This window comes from Condylura cristata, unplaced genomic scaffold (assembly GCF_000260355.1).
Source record: "Condylura cristata isolate star-nosed mole 26May11 unplaced genomic scaffold, ConCri1.0 scaffold00022, whole genome shotgun sequence".
Classification (NCBI taxonomy): Eukaryota; Metazoa; Chordata; class Mammalia; order Eulipotyphla; family Talpidae; genus Condylura; species Condylura cristata.
In genome coordinates, this window is record NW_004567123.1 from 21,231,025 (window position 1) to 21,257,346 (window position 26,322).

The 26,322-nt window shown below is 38.9% G+C and overlaps 1 protein-coding gene across 1 annotated transcript in view; it reads right to left on the reverse strand.

The window, feature by feature from the left end:
• Positions 1-2,223: 2,223 nt before the first annotated feature.
• The window catches only part of CSNK2A1 (casein kinase 2, alpha 1 polypeptide), a 48,187-nt gene continuing 24,088 nt past the window's right edge, over positions 2,224-26,322 (reverse strand). Inside the window, exons 2-13 of the mRNA XM_004687324.1 lie at positions 24,786-24,998; positions 22,702-22,813; positions 17,214-17,315; positions 16,641-16,691; positions 15,186-15,245; positions 13,726-13,809; positions 10,420-10,530; positions 9,548-9,649; positions 8,359-8,459; positions 7,412-7,560; positions 6,374-6,460; positions 2,224-3,571 (exon numbers count right to left, since the gene is read on the reverse strand). Of these exons, the coding sequence (XP_004687381.1) occupies positions 3,456-3,571; positions 6,374-6,460; positions 7,412-7,560; positions 8,359-8,459; positions 9,548-9,649; positions 10,420-10,530; positions 13,726-13,809; positions 15,186-15,245; positions 16,641-16,691; positions 17,214-17,315; positions 22,702-22,813; positions 24,786-24,886 (1,176 nt within the window). The 5' untranslated portion in view covers positions 24,887-24,998 and the 3' untranslated portion in view covers positions 2,224-3,455. The remainder of the gene's footprint in view (positions 3,572-6,373; positions 6,461-7,411; positions 7,561-8,358; positions 8,460-9,547; positions 9,650-10,419; positions 10,531-13,725; positions 13,810-15,185; positions 15,246-16,640; positions 16,692-17,213; positions 17,316-22,701; positions 22,814-24,785; positions 24,999-26,322) is intronic.

Below are 26,322 nucleotides of genomic sequence, written 5' to 3' on the forward strand. Positions count from 1 at the left end.
ACTATCATTTCAGGCCCAGAGCCTATGCAACTTGCCTCCAGGGCTGGGGTATCTTCAATGCTGACCTTCTACAGGACTCACTTTCACTCACAGAACATGGGTCTTTTCTGATAATGAGCCACCTGTTTCAACAGGCCTTTTAAACATCAAACTTTCTACATTCAGCATCGAAACTGAAAAGGAATTCAGAAGACACCTTACCCAGTCTCACTGACTGAATACACAAAGATCCTAAGGACAGGAAAAAGCTTTGCACAGAGATCACACTAATTACTTACAAAGTCAGGACCAAGGACTAATACTCTGGGGTGCGGGGTGGGGGGGGGAGACTAGGTTTATCAAGGGCACAACAGGTGCCAGACTCCTGAAACTTACTCATTCAATTCCAAGAAAGCAATGGCCCTGTCTTACAGATGATGAAACAGATTTGGAAATTAAGTAACTTGCTAATAGTCACGTCTGTCTTAAGGGCAACAATGAAGCCAATCCTGCTTAACAACATCATACTCTCTTCACTGCACTCCCAGACTTCAGTGCTCCCTGACCAATCTTAATCCACCCCATTTCATATCTCCATCAACCCAATATTAAATTCAGAACACGTGAGAACTAAGCCATCCATCACACACGGTGTCGGTTGGAGAAGCATACTGCTCAGGCTGCAGGGTCATTTCATTTGTTTAAATGTTTTTATTTAAAAAAAAAAAATTAAAGACCTCCATGGCACAACTTCTTCCCAGCACAGTTATATTTTAGTTATACCAATTACAATACAATTACAACCAATAAATCAAGGAGGAGATGGGGATCATCTGACTTCAAACTTAAAAAAAAAAGGGGGGTGGGTGGGAGGGCCACTTCAAACAATGTTTAAAAATACTTAAAAAACCTTTCAGGTAATTGCCAACACAACTGCCTTATATTGGCATTCCGTTTCCTGCCATCTAATCAATGCAGACACAGGTAGTGCTGAGAAATAGTGTCCCAATACAAGGTATACAGATGAGGTAATTTACAACAACACAGAAGTTGTTAACTCTGTAAACCCTTGCCCCTCCCACCCACCCAAATGGGTCTGTTTTCTTCTCCCATACTTCTGCAGTGACTCTTTAAGTAAGGATTTTTAAAACTCGTGTTTACTTTAAAAGGCTCCTGGGTGGCATTTCAGAGTCCTCTGCAGTCACCTTCAGTTTCTAGTCAGGTGATGCGTTTTAGGAGGCACAGCTGTCTGTAGCTCCCCACATCAACCTCAACTATACCTACATTCTGACCTATAGGGTAGGGTGTGAAGTCTTGATTTACAACCTTCCTCCCCACTCAAAAGAAATTCATTAGTCGTAAATATTCTGTTCAAATCACAATCCAGTGCAAACGTAATCACAAATTGCATCTCTGGCACATCTGGTGCTTTTAGCTTCTGCAGAAATTCAACATGGTAACCCTCACAGCATTCTAGGGCATTAAAGGGTCAAGAACAATAAATATCCACTGTAAGTGGCCACAAGGAAGAAAATCACCTGCTACCACGGAACATTTCCCTATAGTTGAGAAGCATTATAAAAGGAGACTTTAGCTTCCTCTAAAGTTTACCGTTAATATTCACTAAAGCCACCAACCTTGTTAAAGTAACTTATGTCAAGGTGGATTACAAAGTTAGATAAATTCATTAAATTCAACTCCTCAAACAATTATATTTATGATGCCCAGGTGAGAAAGGTTCGTGAATCTATAAAGGTAGGAGAATGGGGAACTAAGATTTTAGGCTTTAAAATATGTTGGAAGAATTTTTCCTAGTCCCCACAAGCAGCTACTGTAATGAAGTAACAGGAGAAAATACAGAGCTGATGGTTTTGCTATTGTGCTTAAAAAACTAGGCTTCTTCAGTGAAGCACCTGATAAACTTAGGTGGTTGGATTACAGTGGAAAATCCACTTTACACACACACAAACACACAAAACTGGCGACTTTTCCCATCCCCAATCCCTGCACTGCTGAGACACAAAATGAGTTTTATGGCAAAGGATCCTTAATCCCCAGAGACGCTTTGGCTTGTGGTGCTTTTTTAAGGCCTCTCTGCCCTGCCCGGTACCATGGGTCGAATGAGGGGGTGTATAAAAATGGGGGCCTAAGGAAGCCTCCCCGGCACAGGGCTGCAGGCCCCTCAGATGTGAACGTGAGACACCCACCCAGCGAGACCTTTACACAGGGAACTTAAATCTAACCTTGATAAATAAAACCAAACGTTTATTTACACCAAAGAATTCCAACACTGGATCTTTCACATATGAAGGACAAAGTATTATATATGTACACACAGCAAGGGGTGGCAGGGCTGTAACAAGAGAGTTTATCATTTCCCCACAATTACAGGTCTACCATTTCAGTTTTGCTGGAGATAGTGGCTCTGCCCCTATCTCTCAGATACATTTACAAGACCATGGGGCAGGTCTTCTCACTGGATGGTGTGTGAGGGGAGGGGAAAGCAGGAGGAAGAGAAGGTAGAAAGCTTAAATAAAACTCAGTGTGGCCACATCTCCCATTAGCTCTTAAAGAGTAGCTCGCATGAAACCTATACGTTTGCTTCTTTTGTAAAAAGTATGAAGTTATACCCAGTAAATAACTGAATTCAAAATGGCCAAGTTGAAGAAAACTGGAAAAGGCTTTGCCTTCCCTCTCCTACCTGCTGAGGAGCATCAGGAGGTGAAAGGGAGAGGACCAACAAGTTGGGGAGGGATGGTGTTAAAATTTTAGATGAAATGGAAACTAAAATCATTAAGTGAATTGGATTGAAAGTTAGGTCAATAAGACATGATTCATACTGAACACAAATTATCAGGACCTGTCTGCACTTTTGGGTAGACTTTCAGCATCTCAGTGTCTACTAAGACGTATTCACACTAGATTCACCAGGATAAACCCACTGAAGCACTTCTGGAGTAAAGTGATATAAGTGACTAGCAGTATACTATTGGATCTTTTCCTTTCTCCTTCCTTCCCAATGCCCTTGAGAAGCTACATTTTTGTAATCTCTGGAGAAAAGCATGAGATACAAATTCCCCAAGTGTGGGATGACAGGGGAACAATGGTGGGCATAGGAAGAAATCTCCACCCAAATGCAGCAGCTGGGATTGAGGCTGGTTTATCTTTGTTCTTCAGTGATGAGGAACTGAATTTGGAAGGGGAGAAAAACATTTGTCCGTGAAATATTCCACCTGCAAGTAATTTTTCAGGGATTCCCCTGAGTTATGAAAAGTTCGAGTTAAAAAAAAAAAAAAGAAAAAAAGAAAATCAGCCTATTATAATTTTTTTATGACTGTACTACTATAAATCCACAAGCAACGGTTCAGACACGGTGCTTCTGAAGTATTTCACCCCTCCCCGCCAGGCGTAAGCTGCATCAAGGAGAGAGTGGACTCCCCCACCTCTGCTCAGGCATCAGGAGACAGAAGGGGCCATTACTGCTGAGCGCCAGCGGTAGCTGGAACAGGCATCCCAAGAGGGTTGGCGGCAGCAATCACTGGTGAGCCTGCCAGAGGTCCGAGGGGCGAAGGAGTTGGCACTGAAGAAATCCCTGAAAGAAAAACAGCTGACAGTGAGCCATGGAAATCTTAGTGACCAGTTTTTCCTTAGTGTCTATCTCAAAAGTAACATGGTAACAATTGTTTTTTTATAGAAGGCCTTCCCTAAACCTAATTTTTACAAATTAAATTTCAAATTAAATCTTCACAAATTAAAAAAAAAGCAAATTCCAATAAAATTAGGAGAAAAGCAAGGAAATCTGACCTGGAGTGTTAAGCAGTGTTTAAGGCTAACGTGGCAATTCTGAATGTGTGACTTCCAAACAAGGCCTGCCTAGGGTGACACTATCCACTACAACCTGTGTTACTGTGGCTACTGAGTACACGAAATGTGGCAAATGTTAACCAAGGAACTGTTTCTAAAATTATCAATTTTAATTAAAGAGCTATACCAAGAAAGCAAACGTTCTTATACCAAAATGCCAAAGGTTGCTGGCAGTTTTCAAATTTATAGTAGTCACCCCCACCCCCATTTGTGGGGGATAAGCTCTAAGATCCCCAGTGGATACTTAAGTAGAGAGTATGGAATCCCCCCACATACTAGGTTTTCCCCCCTGTGATAAACCTATGACAGATAAATCATAACTATGATAAATTTAAATTCATAAATTAGGCACAGTAAGAAATTAACAAGCATTATTAGTAACAAAATAGAATAATTACAACAAAATACTGTAATAAAAGCTTCACAATATGTCCTCTTAAAAATATTTTATTGTATGTAGTATTTTTGCACTGTAGTTCATTGTGGGTATTCCAACTGTGGAAAGTGAAACCACAGGTTAAGGGGCAACTATTATACTAAAGTGATTTGCGGTGGGATAAAGGAATAGTTACTGTTTCTAAGCTAAAATTGCAATTTAGAATATATTTCCATCTGCTTTCTACCACCTATCTAATGACCCAAATTCCCATCAGATTGCTCTCAATCAGCAAAGCTCTTTAATTTTCAATGCTATTACATGTCTTTTAAATGGGCAATATATTTGCATGGTTCAAAATATAAAAAGTTCAAAAGAGTTTACAGTGAAAGTTTCCCGTCACACTGTCACCTGACCAACATAGGGCACCATTTCCGTGGTGTAGTCTTCCAGAAATACTACATGTGCATGCACGAACACACATGTAAGAATCATATATAAAAACTTGACTATAAATTTTTGTCCCCTCCTGGGGTCTTGGATATAGTTCTGTATCTTGCTTTTTATCATGTCACATTACTCCTTGGAGTTGGAGCAATAAAAGAACATGCAGGCCCTCCCTGGTGGCGCAGTGGGCTAAAGCACTGCACTAAGAAGCTAAAGCCACTTCCTCATGAGTTTAATTCCGGCCTGCCCCGGAGGCGACCACATGGCGTGGCAGACCTCTCCTGACCCGCCCGCTGCTCCCCTCAGCAGTGTACTTCGTCGATCTGCCTGTACTGCTTCCCGCTGACTCTGGTGAATCCTCTCGCTCTCTGCATCTCTGGCCTGTACCCCAGTTCTGTACGAATAAATAAATCTTAAAAAAAAAAAAAAAAGAACATGCAACATCCTTTTTTTCTGACTATATACATCCCTCTGAAATGGCAGTCTCGTAATTCGTTTAATCAGTTCCCTATAGAGAGCTGGTTTCAATGTTTTGCTGTTACAAAAATGGGTGCAAGGAGCAAACTTGGATATACACCATTCTGTAAATAGTCAAGATACCCAGAGGGCAGACAAATAGAAGGTGATAGTTCTTTAAAATATAACTGGGATAACAATGAGATACCACCTCACCCCAGTGAGAATGGCACATCTTCAAACTAGCAACAACAAATGTTGGCGAGGATGTGGAGAAAAAGGAACTCTCCTGCACTGCTGGTGGGAATGCAAACTAGTGCAACCACTATGGAAAACTGTTTGGAGGTTCCTCAAACTGCTAACCACGGAGCTTCCTTACGACCCAGCAATCCCACTCCTAGGTATCTACCCAAAAGACACAAAAACACTGATTCAAAAAGATACTTGCACCCCCATGTTTATTGCTGCTTTATTTACAATTGGAAAAACATGGAAGCAGCCCAAATGCCCAAAAGTAGATGACTGGATAAAAAAGATGTGGTACATATATACAATGCAATATTACTCAGCAACCAAAAAAGAGAAACACATGTCTTTTGCAGCAACTTGGATGGAGCTGGAAAAGATCATGCTTAGTGAGAGAAGCCAGAAAAAGAAAGAAAAATACCGGATGGTTTCACTCATAGCAGGAGTCTAATGGACCAGGCGAGAAAATAACAAAAATAATGAACAACCATATACCAGAGACATTTTGTGGGGGTGGAGTGGGGAATGCGGGTAGGGAAATGCACGGGCTTATGGTGATGGCACAAGGGTGACTTGGTGATGGGAAACCCGCGGGGATTACAATCGAGATGGGGGGAAAAAATGTACAAAATGATGTAAAAATAAGCTTTTGTAATAATAATAAAAAAAATAATAACTGGGATAACAGGAATTCTTTACAGGGTACCTGAGTAAATGCACTTTATACAAGTTTATCCAAGTGGGTAATGTCTTTTCTTCTTTTTAAAAAGTACAATTCCTTTCTTCTTTTTAAAAAGATTTTATTTATGCATATAAGAACTGGGATGTAGACAGAGGAGGGAGGCAGGGAGACAGGATTCACCAGAGACAGAATGGGGCACTGAACAGGCAGATCAACAGAAATACACTGCTGAGGGGAGCAGCGGGAGACACAGAAGTCTGCTGCACCATATGGGCCAGCTCCCTGGCCAGTACAGTGACAGTGGCTGGTGATAATGAACTGACCTGACATCATATTGGCGCTGCTGACAGGCGTACTGCCCCCTGGCATGCTAGATGAACCCATTCGAGCCTGGTCCTTCACAACAGTGTCTAGAAAAGGAGAAAAAGGATTAGGTTCTGCTATGCCTGAAGGATTAAACTACTCCATTAAGCCTGGGGTCTTAATGCAGTCACTCTCATTCTTCATATTTCACTTAAAACTCCCTATTGTTCCCAGAAGGTACCTTCATCATGAATTAGACAACTAATACAAGTCAGAATTACTTTTCCTGTCAAACAGTGGTAAAAGTCAACTCCTAAACTAAATGGTAGGAAAATGAGTACCCACAGTAAAGCTAACTTAAATCAAACTGGTCCTATTGGGATATAATGAGACAATACAATCTAACCTGGCAAAAACAGTAATACACTATCGGTGAACTGGTTTCACTGCAGTCCACATCTCAGCTGGTCAAGCATGGTACCAACCCAGCCAAAGTTATAAATTTGGGTAAGTAGTGTATGACCACAGATTTCAGTTTTTTTTCAGCCTGGAAGTCTACTTCAGATACGAGACTGGGCAAGAATATTAGTGATTCTCCCCACAACCCAATGCTGAAACTAAGATCCCAGTGAGGATGAAATGAATCTAAGTGGCATTTCACCCAAGACAGCATCATTAATTACACTAATAAACTCAGTTAAATATTCACATACATATTTCAAGCCTGCTTGGTTCTCAGCAATGAATAATTAACAGTTAGGACAGACAGATATAGGCTATTTTGTCCTAAAATAACCACTCCAGATAGTCACTATGATGCACCTCCCACACAGTAAAATAATTTTAAAGAAAGTTGCCACTGCTGTCCGCATTTTAAGAAACTCAAGGTCATTGTGGGTAAGTACCTTTGCAATGAGCTAAGGGGAACTGGGATTCCAACTTTGTTCTGTAGAACTCTGGACCCAGAACTTTTTTCCCATTTGCATACACTGTCCTTAGCCTGTGTAGACTGCTGGGCAGCCCTGTACAAGCTCTATGGACTAGGCAGTTGGACTCACAGAAATAAGGGTGCTCCATGGCTTCTCTTGCAGTAAGCCGTGACTGGTGGTCGTATCGCAGCAGCTTGTCCAGGAAATCCAAGGCCTCTGGGCTGACAAGGTGCTGGTTTTCACTGTGGACAAAGCGTTCCCATCGCTTACGGGAGTGTCTGGAGAGTCAAAACAAGGAATCAGAAATGGACCAAGGCATAAAGAAGCCCAAATTTCACTCCTAAGTTTTCTCTAGTGGCTAGGAGGCCAGCCAATAGCAAAGAGGAATTAAAATTCAAGAGAGTAGTCATGTTTACTGTGCCACTGGGGAGACAAAAAGGCTAATTGGAAAGACTGGAAATAGCAGTGTTGCAGAGAAGAAAAATCTGGGTCCTATAATTTTATGAAACATAATGCAGGTTACTTTACAGGGCTGAAATGTGCAGCAAGGTCAGTTGGCTTGCTAACCAGGACTCTTTCCCATCCCCACACACATTCCCAGCACCTCTGCTACTTGGCCAGAAAGTCTTGCATCAGAGAAGTCCACCTCTTCCTGTTAAGTGGTCAATGAATTGGAGTTGTGTTCTGTCTCTAATTTCAGAGCCTGTTGGCTGTGCATCTGCCTTGCTTTCTATTTACACATATGTTTCCTTTTAGAAAGGGCTTTGTCATTTGGGGAAGGCAAGCAAAACAGAATGTGATTTCTGATTTGACTGTGATCCTCTTTCTAGAATCTACATTTTAATCCTTTCACAGGAATCATGATGATCATTTCACTTTCAGATGCCTAAAAGTGAATTGGAAAAATGTCTGTGCAGTGCTCTCACTAAAGGCTGGTCCAGGTATGCAGCATGTTGTGGCACCACACTACAGATATGATACCATGCCACTGCTGGCAAAGAGAAAATAACTTCAAGGATCAAACAGTCCATTTACACCCAAAGTGCTTTAGATACAGATTTTGTTTTATAACTTACCTGCCCAAGATATCATTGAAACGTGGATCTAATTCAATGTTGTATTTGTCAATATAGTCATATAAATCTTCTGTCCCCAGAACTTTGGCTATCCTCACCAACTAGGATTAAAGACAAAAACCCACACCACAAGCATATTTAAATCAGCAAACAAGTGGAACTGAATTAACAGTGAGGGACTCTTACTACTATAGGTATGAATGTTACTTTTATTTCAAATTTCTGTGCACAGCAGAAATGAATTTCTCCATAAAATTCCCCAAGTTAGTATTCAATGCAGAGATATCGGGGGGAAAAAAATCAAATGTCAATTTATAACATGTTTTTTCCCCCCTTGAAATGTATTCCTGGTGAATCTTAATTTTTCACCTTCACAACTTAGTGCCATTCTTTTGGGAAGCTCCTCCCAATACTCACACCACTCCCACTAAAATTACCCTTTGTGTCTTGTTTACAATTCTACTATAGCATATATGAGTTAAGATTTCTTTGTGTGTTTAGTTCCCGCACTATGAACTACTGGGGGGACTACATTTTTCCCTCTATTTCTCAATCTTGCATGGAGCCTGGTAGAGTTGCTGAATTTAACTGAATCCAGGTGGTATTCTTTGACTCACATTGAAGTGGTCATTGTGGTCAAATAAAGCAACACTAGATTCCTTAGTCTTAGCATCATTCTAGATCCTCTTGAATAAAATAGCCCTCGCTCTTAAAAACACCATTTATTTCTATTTCTACCGACAAACATCAACTCAATTGCATTAAGAGACAAAAGGGTCATAGAAACAGCACATATAACACAGTGAGAAAACATTTCCAGCTCTAAGGCAAATTCGTATTAGGAAATCCTATCAAGCTACGATTGTTTAAATTATGTATCTTATAAAATATTTTATAGGTGGATTTCACAATAAAACCCACAATGCCTATTAAGAAGATGGGGAAACCTCTGGTATCAAAAAGAGTAAACTGCGCTTTTAAAGCAATCTGAGGATCAGTGTCAGGTTGGCTGAACAAGCTATAAAATGACAATTATTCTACGATCCCATCCTCAGAAATTCTGGATTAACAGGTCTCAAGTGGGGGTAATCATCTATTATTTTAGCACGACCCAATGCAATTTTCACTGAGTTGACAGATCTAGTCATCACTAGGTTAGACTAGTAAGTTCCTTGACAACATAATTTACCTGGTCATAATTATCATGTCCATGGAAAAATGGCTCCTTCCGAAAGATCATACTCGCCAGCATACAACCCAAGCTCCACATATCCAAACTATAATCGTACATCTGCATTAAAGAAAACATCACTGTATTCATACAAGAAGCATCTTGTCATTTCAAAACAAAAATTATTCTTTAACTTAAAAAAAGGTAATCCACTGACTCAAGTTCAAGTACTAATAACATCTTCATGTGTGTCTTTTCAGTCTTCTATATCCACCTGTCCTCCCACCCAATTTAAAAACAATTTGTACATACTACTTTGAACCTTTTTTTCACTTACAGAAGAACATCCCCATATTGTTAGCATATGGAAACTTCTAATATGTATCATTAGTTTTACTGCATAAATGTTTGAGCTTAATCTTTAATCTCCCTGCAATAGTAAAGTGTTTTATTGTTCACCATTAAAATGCTATAAAGAAAATTTTGGGCATAAAATGTTTTTTGAGCTCAGGGTGATGTCTTCAAGATTCTAGGGCTAAGAATCTGAACTAAAGTTTAGGTATCCAAACCCCTGGGAATACTGGGCATGGAAAGTAATTCCAAGAATTGTGTATTTCTAGAAGGAGAAAGAGCTTTTTCTTTTCTTGTAGATTACCTTTAGGAAAATCATAAGAGAAAATTTTTTACTTCTACATGGATTTTCCCCTCAGAATCAAGTAAAATGCAGACCTATTCATATTCTAATGACACAATGACAACAAAAATATATAAAAAAGGGAAAACAATGGATGCGAATAAGTGATCTACTCAAAAGCACAAAATGACATTTTCCACAGGTTATGTGCAAAATAAACACAGAACTGAAATTTTATCTGTGCATCTCTTCTCACCTGATAGTCTACAAGCAGTTCAGGACCTTTGAAGTATCGGGAAGCAACTCGGACATTATATTCTTGGCCAGGATGGTAAAACTCGGCCAAACCCCAGTCTATTAGCCGTAGCTGAAAGGGAAAACAAAGAGAGAATAAAACATGAGCAATTATATCTTATTGAGATATTTAAGTTAATTCCTTTAACAGTATTTTCTAATTATTCAAGTAGTGACCATTATTACTGTTAGCTCCCCAGAATATCAGATTTATTGAATAGAATCTACACTATTGTACTTTCTACCTTTCTTTCTCAATATAGACTGTAAGTCCCTTAAGGGTAGGGACTATTTTACTTACTTTGTAACTCTGAGAATTCAACAAAATACCCAGCAAAGAGGTATGAAAAAACTTGCTAAGACAAAAACCACACGAAACAGCTCTTACGAAATTTATCATATATGTGAGGTAACAGGTTTCTTTATTACCTGCTGCGCAAAGCCTGACCATGATTTTATGTGGGAGCAGTAGGACCCAAGTAATTCCCAACTGCTCTGGCACAGTCTCTGTTAAGTTCACTGTTAACCAATAGATACAGTGGTCTTCCTTGTTTCAATAAACCAAAGAAAGGTATAAAAATTACAGTGTAGTTTTTTTTTTTCCAGCCATTCTCTGTAATTCTTTAGCATTAGCACTCCACAGCTGCTCCTGACAAGTATTCCCACGTGATCAATTCTGGTCTTGTGGTTTCACACTCACTCTTTAGCCCATGCCCCCACCAGTCATCTCTTCATGATCACTAACAGACATCTCAAAGCTGATGATTCCTTACAAAACTTGCTTCTCCCACAGCCTCCCAATTCTCATTAAAGGTAATTCTTTTCAGGCCCTCCCTGGTGGCACCGCGGCTAAAGCACAGCACTAAGAAGCTTAAGCCACTTCCACATGAGTGCGATTCCCGCCTGCCCCAGAGGTGATCCACATGGCGTGGCAGACCTCTCCTGACCCGCCCGCTGCTCCCCTTAGTAGTGTACTTCGTTGATCTGCCTGTTCTGCTCCCCACTGTCTCTGGTGAATTCTCTCACCCTCCGCATTTCTGGCCTGTGGCCTGTACCCCAGTTCTGTATGCATAAATAAATCTTTAAAAAAAAAAAAAGGTAATTCTTTTCATCTTCACATTTAGGCCCCAAATTATTCATCTTGGATTAATTTCCCTGACTTACCAGATACAATCAGTTAACAAACTCTGTTGGCACTACCATATTCTCACTTCTATCATCACCCCCACCGTCACTACCCTGATCCATGTCACCACCATCTTGACACAACTGTTCCAGTTGTCCCTTCTCCCTATTGGTCTGCCTGTTTTCACTCTTGTCCCCCCACTTTCTAACCAGCATTCAACACAATCCATTAAAAAAAACTTTTTTTATTTAAAAAAGGTAATAGTCACAGAATTTGGAAGTGTTCTGTGTACCTTTCACCCAATTACCCCTAACAGTAACATCTTATTGTCACATACAGATTCACTGTTTCCACCACAGGATTACAGGAACTGCTCCAACACTACACCTGCCTTTGCCTTTACTTCCTATCCGCTCCCAATCCCTGACAAATCCTCTGTTCTCTAACTCTGTAATTCTGTCATTTTGAAAATGTTAAATATAAATGGCATTATCACTATAACTTTGAGATTATTTTTTCCCACCCAACGAGATCCATCTAAGTTGTGTTTCAATATTTTCCTTCTATTGCTTGAGTAATACTACTCAGTAATAATACTTTTGACAGCTCCTTACAAGTTTTTTTCTATTTATCTCACACATATATACCTACTCACTAGAATAATACCTATCAGACTGTTTAAAAAACTATTAGTAGAATATGAACCAATCACCTACATCCCCAAAGCCTACAGTCACCACTGCTTACAAAGATGGTTTAAAAGACTTAAGTGTTAAAGATCTACAAACAGCTTATACAGCCCAATACATTCTCCCCACCCTTGAAATGTCAAGAGAGCTAAAGATACTTTTCAAAGGAAGAAATGGTAGTGGCCAGCAGAAAGTCAAATAGGGAATGGCAATAGGGTATTACACAGTTTCAAATAAAATGGTTGGAAAATGTTCAATATCACTTATAATCAGGGAAATACAAATCAAAACCACAATGAGACTACCTCACAATGGTGAGGCCAGCCCATATTAAAAAAAAAACCGGCAACAACAAATGCAGATGAGGATGTGGAATGCTGGTGGGAATGAAAATTGTTCTAGTCACTATGGAAAACTGTTAGATTTTTAAACATGGTGATTCCACTCCTGGGAATATACCCAAAGCACACAAAAATAATAACCCAAAGGGAAACCTGTACTCCTATGTTTACTGCAGCACTATTTACAACAGCTAAGATATGGAAACAACCTAAATGTCCCAAAACGGACAAATGGATTAAGAAGATATGGTATATATGGACAATGGAATATTACTCAGCGACCTAAAAAGATAAAACGCGTGCCATTTATAGCATCACAGACAGAGCTAGAAGGGTTGATGCAAAGTAGAATAAGTCAGGAGGAGAAAGAAATACTGGATGGCGTAACTGAGAGAGAGAATATAGGGAAATTGAACAAGGAATAAGGAAAAAGACAAAACTTGCAGGCAAACCATATAGATGAGGCACAGAACAGGGGGAAAAGAGAGGGGTTAAAACTGAGGAAAGAAGAGCAAAAGGGATGTGATGGCCATGGGTGCCAGGGTGATGGAGAATTATAGAAACTACACGAGGGAAATAAAATATCGTACAAAAGTGAACAAGGTAAGAAAATAATTCAAAAGACTAAAATGTTAGATATGGTCAGTGAGGTTCTCACTAAAAACATCTGTAGAGCTCAGGGTCCTCATGACACTTGCTAATAAGCAGCATTTTCTGAATACTTTATTGATTCCACAAATGTGCACACTGAATTCTCACAGTATGACCAATTTGTCTCACCAAATGACACAATGGCCAAAGGTCGTTATGTCCTCTGTACAGGTAAGAAAAAGGAGGCATGAAAAAGGAGTTTCCCAAGAACTAGTAACTATTCAGTAAGACTAAAGCCAGTTTCCTTGCTCAAAACTAATTGTTTTGCCCACTACAGAAATCTGTTTCCTTCTTGATAGTATTATGAGAAATATAAGAGTTTTAATCATCCTGATTTGTTCATTCATGCACCAAATATTTATTAAATACTTACAAGGTACTAGGGAATGAGACAGATGCTAGGAATAAAATGTTATAAACCATCATGCTGACAAATAAGACTTGTCAGTCTATCACTTTACCTTTCTGTGCTCATGATCAATCATGACATTATGAGGCTTCACATCTCTGTGCATAATTCCCATGCTGTGACAATAATCCAAGGCCTGTGGAAGGAACGAAAGAAAGTTAGCTTGCTTAAGGGTGATATTTTACAGTTATAAAGTTCTGTACTTTTTCCTCCACAGCTTTCTAGTGTCAGAACACCTCAGGGAGTCAGGGTTAGGACAGCTGCCCTTACAACAATTATTCAGAGTCGTTTAAAGATCCCATAGTCAAGAAAACTCAGATCTCTCAACTTCAATTTCTGTTTCTGCACTGTTGTTTCACATCCTTTCTACTGAAAAAGATCCAAAGTATACATCAATTATTCCTTTCCAATTACTAAAGCCTGAATTATTTTCACAAACAAATCTCTCAAAGGAAGGAGACTGGCCTGTACTACAAACCTCTTATTCAAAGAACTTACCATAACCCTCTTGCCAAATACTGCCTGATGCCATGTTTGTGATTATTTTATTAGAACACAGCCATGTCTACTTGCTTGCATATTACCTATCAATGACTGCTTGTGTATTACCAGCAGAGTGTAGTAATGTGTGAAAGACCCAATGGGCTGCAAAACTTGAAAATTTCACTGTTTGGCCATACGAAGGATGCTAACAATTTATAACATTAAATCCAACCTGAAAACCACATTCAGTTTCAAAGTAAGGTAAAATGAGCAGCATAACCTTTGGGATTTACTGACATGGCCTATAATCAATGGATGTCACTGGCTAAGTTCTGGTCCTTCCTGATGGGCCACTGCATTCCTATGGTTCCCAGAGCTAGGCAAGTATAGCCTTAGATTTTATTAAGCCCTGCTTGCCACAAGGTTGCAAAAGCCAAGGGAAAGATTAAATATTTCTACTGGCAAGTCTATTTAAGACACTTCAAGTGCAGCTTTTCAATCTCCTATTCATGTCTTAGTAATTTTCTTATCTATAGAGTTGTTTTTGTGACTATTGGGTGCAAGATATAGTTGGTGATTTCACTTTAGAAATCAAAATCTGCTCTAAAGCTGTCATTTCTAAGTAGAGATTTACATAATCCTTATGATGACTTTTTGAGGACTGATTGAAGTTTACTGTTTTACTTGTGAAATTTTATGTGGGGAAAAAAAAGGTTATCAAAATCAGCATATCAGGAGGTATTTTTATGAGTTTGGTAAGTTTAACTTTCATAGGAGCAAGACAGAGATTACAAATATTTGTTAAGGGATCCCGCTTGTCTTTGAATATTCTTTCCAAACATTCTAAGTTATATTCCCACAAGGTCTTATATCCCTTACATTAGAACACAAAAGTTCTGATACTCTTAACTATTAAGATTTACATGAAGCAGTTCCTTGTTTCAAAATACTTCACAAAGTTAAGTCAATTGGACAACTTAACAAAGGGAAAATCAATCTAAATATACTTAATATCCAGGGTTTTCTTACCTTCAGAATCTCATACATGTAAAATCGAATATCATAGTCTGTTAATGTCTGGTACAATTGCTGTTAAAGACAAATACAATATGTAAGCCATGAAATAATGCTCATAGGAAGGCTTTTTCTCATCTTCCTTTGTAGTACTATAAACTAATAGTTGGTTCATTTGCCATTGTTTCAAGAACTGTGTGTGTGTGCTGGTCTCTACTTCTTCAATGTAAGATTCACTTTAAAGTCCTACTTTGGAACTTTAGAAGTAAATGTGAGGTTTTATTTAAATTTGTATTGTCAGTCATACAATTCACTGCTGAGAATACAAACTTGTATGTGCAACAATATGCACTAATAACTAACAATTTAGTTTCTTTTTCATCTCCCTGCAGACTTCCTAACCACTTTAGTGGGAAACTAATCTATCTTTGGTCTACATAGTACAGGAACTACAGCTCATCAGCAGGTATCCAGATGACTTGCTGCCAGATTTGCAAAGTCAATTTAAACTAACCCTGCCAATTTGAAAACAAATATTAATGTATATCCACTCCAATTTCCAGAGCTGCAGACTTAAAAAACATGTACACATCACTAAATGACTAATGATGTCTCCCCTCATAAAGTTTTTCTTAAAGTTATTTTGATTCCTTTTCTTTTTCTTGTTCCCCTCCTCACAGCAAAACAACTCGTATTCATTGGTACCTTAACATTTCTGATGCTATGCTAGTGGAAAGAAAAGTGAAATACCGATGGTACTACTTGTAACTCAAGAGCACCCACATTCTTCTGTTGTACTGAACTAAGAACTGTTTGCATTAAGTAAGCCACTGGATGGGCAGGAAGTCACAGGTATCTGTTTATAGGTTTGTGTTATAGAATTTGCACCACCCTTTCCCATCACACCCGCTTTGAAATCCATAGCCCAGCATTTTTGAAAAAGCCTACGATATAAGCATTTCTTGCATCTACATATACAACACATTCCTTCTTTAACAGCTATTTCTTGAACAGAAAACACCAAGATATAGACAGTGTGTATTGTTTATACAGGAATTTTTGATTTTAAATGTAAGCACTATAAGGATGAAAATCCCATTTTAAGCAAGCTCTTCTAATAATTTCAATCCTAGAATGCTTTCTTTCCTTTTAAAAAAGATTTATTGTAGATATTTATGCATACAAGAGAGTAGGGTGTGTGTTTGGTTGGGGTGGCGGGGCAGCAATAGAAACAAAGTGGGGAGCAGACAGGCGGGTTGACTGAAATACACTGCTGAAGGGAGTAGCGGGACACAGGAGGGGTCCATTGTGCCATGTGGCCTAGTTCCCAGGCCAGACTGAATCCGTGCTGCAGAGGCAGCTCAAAGCTTGAGTGCTCAGACCCAACCCCTGGCATCACCAGGGAGACCCCCTAGAATGCTTTCTATGTTGTCTGAAAACCCAACAACTTGAACAGTTGGTCATATATACCTTGAAATCTGTGTTGTTTACGTGTTCAAAAACCAAGGCAGGGGTTCGTGACTAGGGGAGAGAAAAAAAAAAAAACAACACACACATTAGCAATAGCACTGGCAGCTTTAGTGGGCACAATGTTTTCGATACTACGTGGTGAATTTGGCAGTCCTTGCCTCAGTTGGAGGAAACCCTCTTGCTAAAAGCCCTCCCCACTCTGATCATCACCACACTTAGGTCATTTTTTGGGATGGATTTCAAACAGAAGACATGGAGCTGAAGTCTCACCAGGCTCTAGGCAGCCCGACAATGCGCCCATCGCCCATCGGCATCGGACCTGAGTTTGCAAAATGGATTAACACATTTCAGTTTCCAGTGCTATCAGTCTCTTAGCCTAGAAGAATAAGAAATAGTCTGTGGGTGGAGGTCTCTTTCAAACAAAGACCCAAACTAGTTAAATGGTATAACTGATTAAGCACTTTTAAAGCCGGTCTTAAAGGTTGAGGGAGGAACAGAAAAGAGGCCAGTTGTTCTCTAAGTCAAAACATCACCTCAGCCCTGGTGGGCCTTGCTGATATCTACTATACTCACCACAGGGTCTTTTACAATGTCTGCCAATGTGATGATGTTGGGACCACCTCGCAAATTCTCCAAAATCTTTATTTCACGCTTGATTTTCTTCTTCTTTACTGGCTGAAAGGGAAAATAAATGTATCAGTGAAGTAAATTATTTCAGAGTATTTTCAACAGTAAATGTAGTATGTAAATGGCTTACTTAGGAGCTCCTTGAAGGAAGGAAATGTCAGACATCTCTGAATCCCCTTCCTCAGGAGGTGGGCATTCTGCAGGTACTTTGCAAATATTGAAAGAAAAAAAGATTTCCATCCCAAAGACCAGACCACCACAGAATTAGCATTTAATCCCAATGATCAATCTTAACGCTAACTTATAAAACCATACAAAACTAGGAACATAAAATGTTAAAAATAAGGTATCTATCTAGTAAATATCGCTGTCAATTAGGATGAAACACGAGCTCCTTCTGTTCCTTCTTCCAAGCCTACAAATACCCTGTAGAGACGAGAGGAATCAGGATCAATAGTAGGGTGGCCAAATTGTATTTGTGCATGCAGTATAACCTGTGGGATAAATGTGGGTCTTGAAGTCAGACTGCTGAATGCAAATTCTACCTTCAATATCTGCGGGCTGTGTGCCTATGGCAAGTTACATAATCTCTCTAAGCCTTTCATTATGGATGATCAACAAGAATATCTCATAGCAAGGATTGAATGTGGTAACTGAAATGTTCTCAGAATGTTTCTTGGACTTGTCTTTAAAAAAAAAAAAATATTTATGCATACAGAATTGAGGTGCAGGGGCATGAGAGGATTCACCAGAGACAGAGTGGGGAGCAGAACAGGCAGATCGTTGAAGTACAGTGTTGAAGGGAGCAGCGGGGAGACAGGAGAGGTGTGCTGTGCCAGTGGATCACCTCCTGGGCCAGGGGGTTGAACTTGCATTAAAGCGCCTGCGGCCATCTTGCATTGCTGTGCCCTAACCCACTGTACCAACCAGGGAGGGCCCCATAATTGTCTATTCTTATGACCAGTATTTCTGTAAAAATTAGTGTTTTTGGCCCTCCCTAGTGGTGCAGTGGGTTGAAGCACAGCACTAAGAAGCTAAAGCCACTTCAGCATGAGTTCGATCCCTGCCCCAGAGGTGATCCACATGGTGTGACAGACCGCTCCTGTCTCGCCCACTGTTCCCCTCAGTAGTGTACTTAGTCAGTCAACCTGTTCTGCTCCCTACCCTGACTCTGGTGAATCCTCTCACTGCCTCTGCACCTCTGGCCTGTATAAATATAAATCTTTAAAAAAAATTAGTGTCTTCATTCCCAAAGACTGCTCTGCTGAACCCTTTGCATGTTCATATTCTTTTATTCTCACCATCATTTCCACATCTGTTTTGTTACAGAAACCATTCTCATTTTTCTGAGGTGAGCTTTGGTTCAACTGTACCTCCTCTAAAAAAACTTCCTTCGAAATAATATTGTAAGCCACAAGTGTATTTTAAATAGCCTAATACCAATGTTAAAAGTAAAAAGATAGTTAAAATTATAATACACTTAACAAGATACACCCAAAATCTCATGCAACCGAATCATTGTATCTGGTAATATAAAGTCAAATCACTGTTAAGTATTAATGAACAATCTTATGTTTTTTTTTGGTATTGTCTTTGAAATCTAATGTATTTTATCCATACAGATCTCAGTTTACACCAGCAGTATTTCAAATGCTCAAATAGCCACATGTGGTGTGTCTGCAAGTCTTTCTTAGGGTATGAAAGACCTTCAGAGTACTAATGCACACCACACCATTCTTGCAGATTTTTTTAAGTTATCATCTCTTCGTGAATAAGACCAGTGGTTGCTAAGTTTTCATCAATAATCACCTGGAGTTTTAAATATATTTTAAATAAAATATACCAACTCCCAGAGCGTACCCTGACTTAATGAATCAGAATCTTAAGAATGGAGCTAGACATTATTTCTACATGATTGCCAAGCTGAAGAGCTTGGTCTCTGAACTAGCTAACAACACTATTTGAACCTCATCTTAAGTCCTAAGCAAATGGTTCCATACAAACCAAGATAAATTTTGGTAAGAATGCCTTCATAACCTGGCTTCATGGCTGGGTAGCGTTGGGAAAGCATTCATATGTTTTTCAACTTTATTTTCATCACTGCCGGGGAGGGACTATATTTATCCTGAAGAATTGCTGTGATGTACATACTACAGTTAAAACAGGGCTCACTATAAAGTAGACAATAAAGGGAAAGCTGTTTGTGGCAACATCCACATAATCCAAATTTAATTCAATGCAAGGCCTCTAAGTCTTGCTTCTATGAGAACTTAGTACAGAGACTGAGAAACAACCTTTAAATATTTTCTCTTCTTATTTCAACTATAAGATCTTTCTGATCTGCTACAGAGTAAGAGAGATCTTTCTACCCTCAAGCCCAATCTATCAACTACTTTCCTGTTAATTTTACATTTCTATTTCCCAACTTGACACAAGCTTGCAACTTCTGTCATCAGACACGGTACGGATGGAGGGCAATTGCTCTGAAAATCAGACTTTCCGCGCTAACTTATGTTATGACCTCCCTTTTTTGTATAATCGTAATATCAAAATATTCTGAGCAACTTTCAGCTTACAAATTGGGTTGCCTCAGCCGCATAAGGCCTGCCTGCCCTAACAAGCAAGCACTGCAGGGTGAGAAATTCCTCTGAAGTCAAAAGTGACTTGACAACTGGCTGATCAATAAAAGCAAAGGGGCTGTTTCTGCAGTCTCTCTCACTGCCTGATGGAGGAAAACCCAAACCTTATCATTCTACTATCTCATCTAGCCTTCTATTCAGCTTCTAAAGAATCACTCAAACTTCCTACATTCTGGCCTTTAGATGTGGAAATTCATCCAGGTTGCCTGTTTTAAAACTAGCCAAGTTTTTTACCTTCTACACCTCAAAGCAATCCACAAAAGTCTTCTGGCTGGTCTTTCAGGATTCTACTATCTAGTCTTTAGATAAGGAAATTCACCTAAGTCTCCTATTCAGAATGCATTATGCTTTCTACTGTCTAGACCTCAAGGAAACTCACTTAAAACCTTTTAGCAAGTTTCTTCAAAGAACTTTTTCCGAAACTTGATTTGCAAGAAATTTCCTCTTCCTGCCTCCCAGAATGTCTCAGGTAGAAAAAAACCACCAAGTAATAGATAAGGTTTAAGGGCCTCTATTTTTATCAATCTTCACTATAGTAATATTAGTCTTAAACCTTGTGCATCTATGTATCTGTTTTTAACCTTGATTGATTTTAGAATGTTATAATCTCAAGTAAAGGTCAAAAGGACCCCAGACCATTCTTAGAAAAAAGGTGATTGTGCTCTCAACCCCTTTCATATGCTAATGTCACCCCTGCCTGCTTCAAAAGTATAACATAAACCTCTGCTGAAGGCAGAGCAGGAAGATTTGCACCCAACTCCGACTCCCTTGTCTTCCTCACTCCCGCTCCCCTCCCCCTCTTGGAATCTCAGCTCGCGGACGCCTTCCCATCTTAGGGTCCTGCCTGTGTTGCCTCCAGACGCCTCAAAAGTTGCCCAATCTATCAACTTATTTCCTGTTAATTTTACATTTCTATTTCCCAACTGATGATTGATGGCAAAAGCTACTGTTCGACAAAACTTCTATTTATAGAATCCTTAAAAATCTATATACCTACAAAGCTGGTTTATGATAGATCAGATAGGTGACTTAAACCATAATTTAATGGGATCAATACAACTTTTGTCTTAAACAGGGGAGAAACTAAAACTTTTCAATATTGTTTACAAGTATCTATACTTGCACTACCTGTCTATCCTATATAGTTGCAACAAACCATCTAATACAGGTAGGAAAAGACATAAAAATTAACCATCTTTCTAAACCACCCTTGATGCAAAACCATTACCAGCTTCCAACTATTTAGAAGAGACACAAATTCTGTTAAGACTGGAAGGAAATGCATGATTATCTTTTCCAAGCCATCATTCATTAACCACCCTTTCTAAGTTCACCTCCCATGACATTTTCTAAAGGAGACATTCCTTTCTTGTCTTCCTCTTTATCGTGTGCATTCTACATCAAGCTTCCCTTCCCCACTCTAAGCTATACCTATCTAAATCCTCCTCTAATTGGGAGCCTGATAATAACTCCAGGGAATTAATCATGACTAGCTTCTAAGCTAGAAGACACACTATCTGTGCCTTCCATGTGACTTTAAATGTCACCTCACTCTATTATATACCATGAATGTCATCTTACAATTATATCCTACAGTCTTCACATTTATTTCCATACACAAAACTGTATTTAATTCACATAACGACTTTGAGAAATACAGGTTAAACAAGATTATCTCATTTTTACAGATGAACAAATACATCTTAGGTTAAACTGACAGAAGTCTGTAGGATTAATTTTTAAGGAAAACAGTCAAATTTTGATATCTCCCAGACACTAAGTATAGTGCCAGCTTGAGATAGTTCATAATTTCAGCATTAGATCACACTGCACTTTTTAAAAAAGATTTATGCATACAGAGCTAGAAACAGGCCAGAGTTGTAGGTGCGGTGAGAGGAGTCACCAGAGACAGACTGGGGAGCAGAACAGGCTGGCTTTTGAATATGGTACCAAGTGAAAACATATTCTTTAACTATCTGGACGTAAGTATTTAATACACAGAAGTGTTAGTAGTTCTTTTGACTCGGTACCATCAGTACTACCAAAACAACAGGGATGGCTATAAACTGAAATAGTGTAACAAAACCACTGTTCTTTAGTGTTAGATACCGAAAAGTTCCTATGGCCAGGCACTATGGCCAGGCATTATACGTTAAGTTCCTGTTAAATGAGTATACAGTGTAACTTACAAGCTCCATATTGGTAGCCTACTGTCCAAAGGTGGCCTGGTACAGTATATTCAAGAACTCAAGCCATTAAATACAGAATTCAGATATATAAATATCTGGTTTCCCTTTACAAAAGAAAAAAAAAGCCTTGCACTACTACGGGGCAATAATCAGCTGGACTTGAGATCTGCCGCAGTAACCATCACTCACATTCTCTGATCATCGGCACTTTCATTGCACTAACTGCACTGATGTGACCTGCTTGGCCTCTAAAGGCTGACACAGTAGAAGTAGCAATTCATTGAAAACAGATGCATGAAATACAACTAAAATATATGAAGCTGGTATTAAGCAAGCTCTAGGAGAGAGCAGACTGAACCTTTCTTCTGCCACAATCTAGCTATATGACTTGATTCAAATCACTTCTCTTGCTTCAGTTTTCTGATCTGTCAAATGAAGACAACAACTTCAACTGACTTCAGAAGATATAACAAAACAAAGCACTCCAAAAACCCTTAAATAAATGCTACTTAAAAAGAGGCATCATCACTGCTTTAAAAAATCGAATTAAAAAAAAAATCGAATTCCAAATACTGCTGAAGTTATACTTTCCCCACAAGTACTGACCTTGAGAATTTTAACAACAACTTTTTCATTATTTGTGATGTTGATAGCTTCAAATACTTCACTGTATTTACCCCGGCCTAATTTTCGAACCAACTGATAGTCATCTTGATTCCTGTGAACAGAGTCAAAGACACACAATGATTTTAAAGTTCAAATTATCCAGCACCAATTCAATTTACACAATTTCCTGTGGGAATAAAAGAAATGAATTTCAAATAAATCCCAGGTTGGTGCCACTGTATTTTTTAATTGGGTTAATAAAAAACGTGTTTCAAACGTTAGGATAAAAAAATTTCTGGCTTTTCAATAATTCTTCAAGCCCCCAAAGTGTTTACACCTCAATTGATATACAACACAGTTTGTTATTTATGTATGTTTGGCTCCAACAACAGAAAGCTTTCCCCTGGAGAATATTTTATGTTCTGAACCTTGGAGTTGGATCCATGCTGGTAACTAGTAGGGGCCCATACAGTATTTCAATTCAGGCACAACTTGGGAGCAGCTGAGTTTTAGTGGGCCTCTGCTGTTAAGTGGCTTCAAACACAGCCTTGACCTCCTGCCTGCTCTCTGAGGCAAGTTCTGAAGATAGTATGTTACTGGAATATGCAAACCGCTCTATAGATCATGGAACCACAGTTCGGTGTCTGCCTCCTCCTTTCCTTTTACTCATACTCCACAAAAAATAAGCAACAGAGGTAACAGAATAAGGGAGACATCAACATTTTCTTCTTGCCCCTGCTTTTAACATAAGGAAGTTTGCTCTAAAGAATGACAAACGTCATACTTTTAATAAGGCTTAAATGCCATTTACTCCCCTTGGAGACACTAAAACTCAGCCTTTCATTTTCCTTAAGCAACTAAAAACAAAATGAATGAACAGAGAAGGACAATGCACAATGCAGTGACAATGACAGGTGAAGAGGAAAGAAGCTATTCTGTTCGAGCTGTCCTCCTTTGGGTATAAGAGTACATACCCAAATAATGCAAGAAAGCAAACGGCACTATGCCAGAATTCAACAGAGCTATTAAGTGCTATTTAGGCACAACTAAGTGCAAAGCACTCAAACTGAAAAGAAGTTGCTTGAAATTTCGGCAGTAAAACACAGGCATTCCTAGAGTCCAAGCCTCCAATGTAAAGGGGGAATTGTTAGATTATCAGTAATGATATCTTATCAGTAATAATACTTATTGGTATTACATTATTGGTTCTTGACTGTATCTCTAAAGCACAGCTATGACATCTTGTGCAGTGGAAATGTACTTACTGTTAAAAATCAAGGCCCAATCCGAATTAAAAGAGACACTATGGCAATTTTTGGGAAACTGTCTTTAGCCACTTATAGGAAATGGACATCACATGTGGATAAGCATAAAATGTCACACACAGGAGATGTAGTTCTATGAATTTTAATACTTGAATGTCAAGATCCTTTCGTCATAAAAAGTATGACCTGATCAATTAAATGTATACCATATTGGCACAAGAAATGCAAATGTCCAAATGAGTATGCACACAGAATTAGGGCAAACACAGCTGTTTAAGCACACTGCAACTGTCCAAGATGGAATTTGGACTGAATTCCATGTTCTGCATAGCTAGTCTCATGATAAAGGCAAATGTTTAAGGGTTTAATTTGGCTTCTCATTAGAAAGAGGACACCTTTCTGGAGAACTATTTCATCCTTTAGTATCATCATGGGACAATATTCTCTGACCTCAAAAGTACTTTACGTAAGAGCGTGGTTTTCAAAGTCTCTCAAGTACCAACTCTTATCCTACTACAAAGCCTGTAGGAAGCTGATGGGCAACTTGTTACCAGTTTGTAGAGTATATAAATCAGAGAAAAGATTAAGAGACTGAATTGATTTCTAAATGGTAAGCCTGTAAGAAAATTAATATGCCAAAGCAACAGTCATATTTCTTTGTTGCACAAGAAAATACAAATTGGGCTTCAAGCTGGAGGTTTTAAAAATATAGTCTGTGAGGTTGTCTTAAGATTTCTGCAAGGTTGTCTAAGATTCCTCAACAGATCCAGAAGAGTCAACACTTTGGGAGAGTATACAGAAGTAAAAGGAAATAATTACCCCCATTCCACCACATGTGACTCGTAATCCCAGTACTCTCGGGGTCTGTGCGTATTAACATCTGTGTAAACTCTGGCCCTGCTTGGCACGGGTCCCGACATGTCAGACAGGTTGGCAGACAAAGCTGGACTTGATGTTTGGAGATCTGGTAATCACTTTGTAAAGAGGCAGGGGAGGGGGGTAAAACCTCCTGTCAGACCTGTTTTCTTCAAACTGCAGAAACAAAAATGCACAAAGGCCAAAAAATTATGTTTTAAATATATAGGAAAACAAACAAACAAAAAACCATCTTACAATAAAGCCCTCAAATATACCTCTAGATCTCCTACCTGTTAGGAGAGCTAATGTGAATAAAATAAACCAAACATGCTGAAACTGGTAATGACCCTAATCCTACTCTGCAAAGTAGTTTACTTCCTCATGGAAAGTTTTGCTGCTTTTCAAAATAGCCTAGAAAGGAAAAATGACATTAAGGATAGACCCTCAGCATTACTATTATCTATACATTCTACAGAAGGAATTAACAAGAACAGTTCTTTCTTTCAGCAGCTTTTTACAGCTCAAGCACAAGTACTAAAGGTTCTAGAATGGTCGCAAAACTGAGAATACCTGTTAGTCTTTAATATTTGGTGAAACCAGCAAAGGAAGAGAATCGTTCTCATACATCAAAGCCCAATGTAATTTTATATAAACTTATAGTCAACAGACCCCTAAACAGCATTTGAAAGGCATACATGATTTTATTAAATTTAAAATAGTAAACAGTAACATTCTTGATTTACTTAATACTGGAGTCAGCTTAATTAAAAACAGGTAAGAGACAGTAATATATGAATGAACTACTGCAAAAAAATTTTTAATTCTAGAAATACAATTAAAAAAACAAACAGTAAGTTAAGTTTCCTTTAAGATTCTTTCCTGACCATTCCATTGTAATTCTCAGTTCTGTGAAATTCCTACAGCATTGCCAGAACCCCAACTCCTCCTACAGCATTTAATTGAAGTACTGAGTCTCCAGAGCTCATAAACTGAGATGAACATATCATCTATGCATTTTAAGATTATGTAACCACAATCTAATTACAAAATAAAACAAAATCAGAAAATGAGAAAAGTTCTATATAACTACTAAGTAAACTGGAATTAGATGGTAGGGAAGGTACATGCCAAAGTACAGGTGCACATAACAGCAAATGGAGCAAAACATTACAAATAGGTAAAACTAGGTTATAAGGGTTACAGATGTAATTTTTGATCAGTATTTATTTTCCCTCATGTGTATTTTTTTTAAAGATTTATTTATTTATTCATACAGAACTGGGGTACAGGCCAGAGATGTGGAAGGTGAGAGGATTCACCAGGGACACAATGGGGAAAAGAACAGGCAGATCGAGAAATACACCACCGAGGGGAGCGGCAGGCGGGTCAGGAGAGGTCTGCCGCGCCATGTGGATCTCCTCCAGGGCAGGCAGGAATCGAACTCATGCTCGAACTCATGCAGAAGTGGCTTAAGCTTCTTAGTGCTGTGCTTTAACCT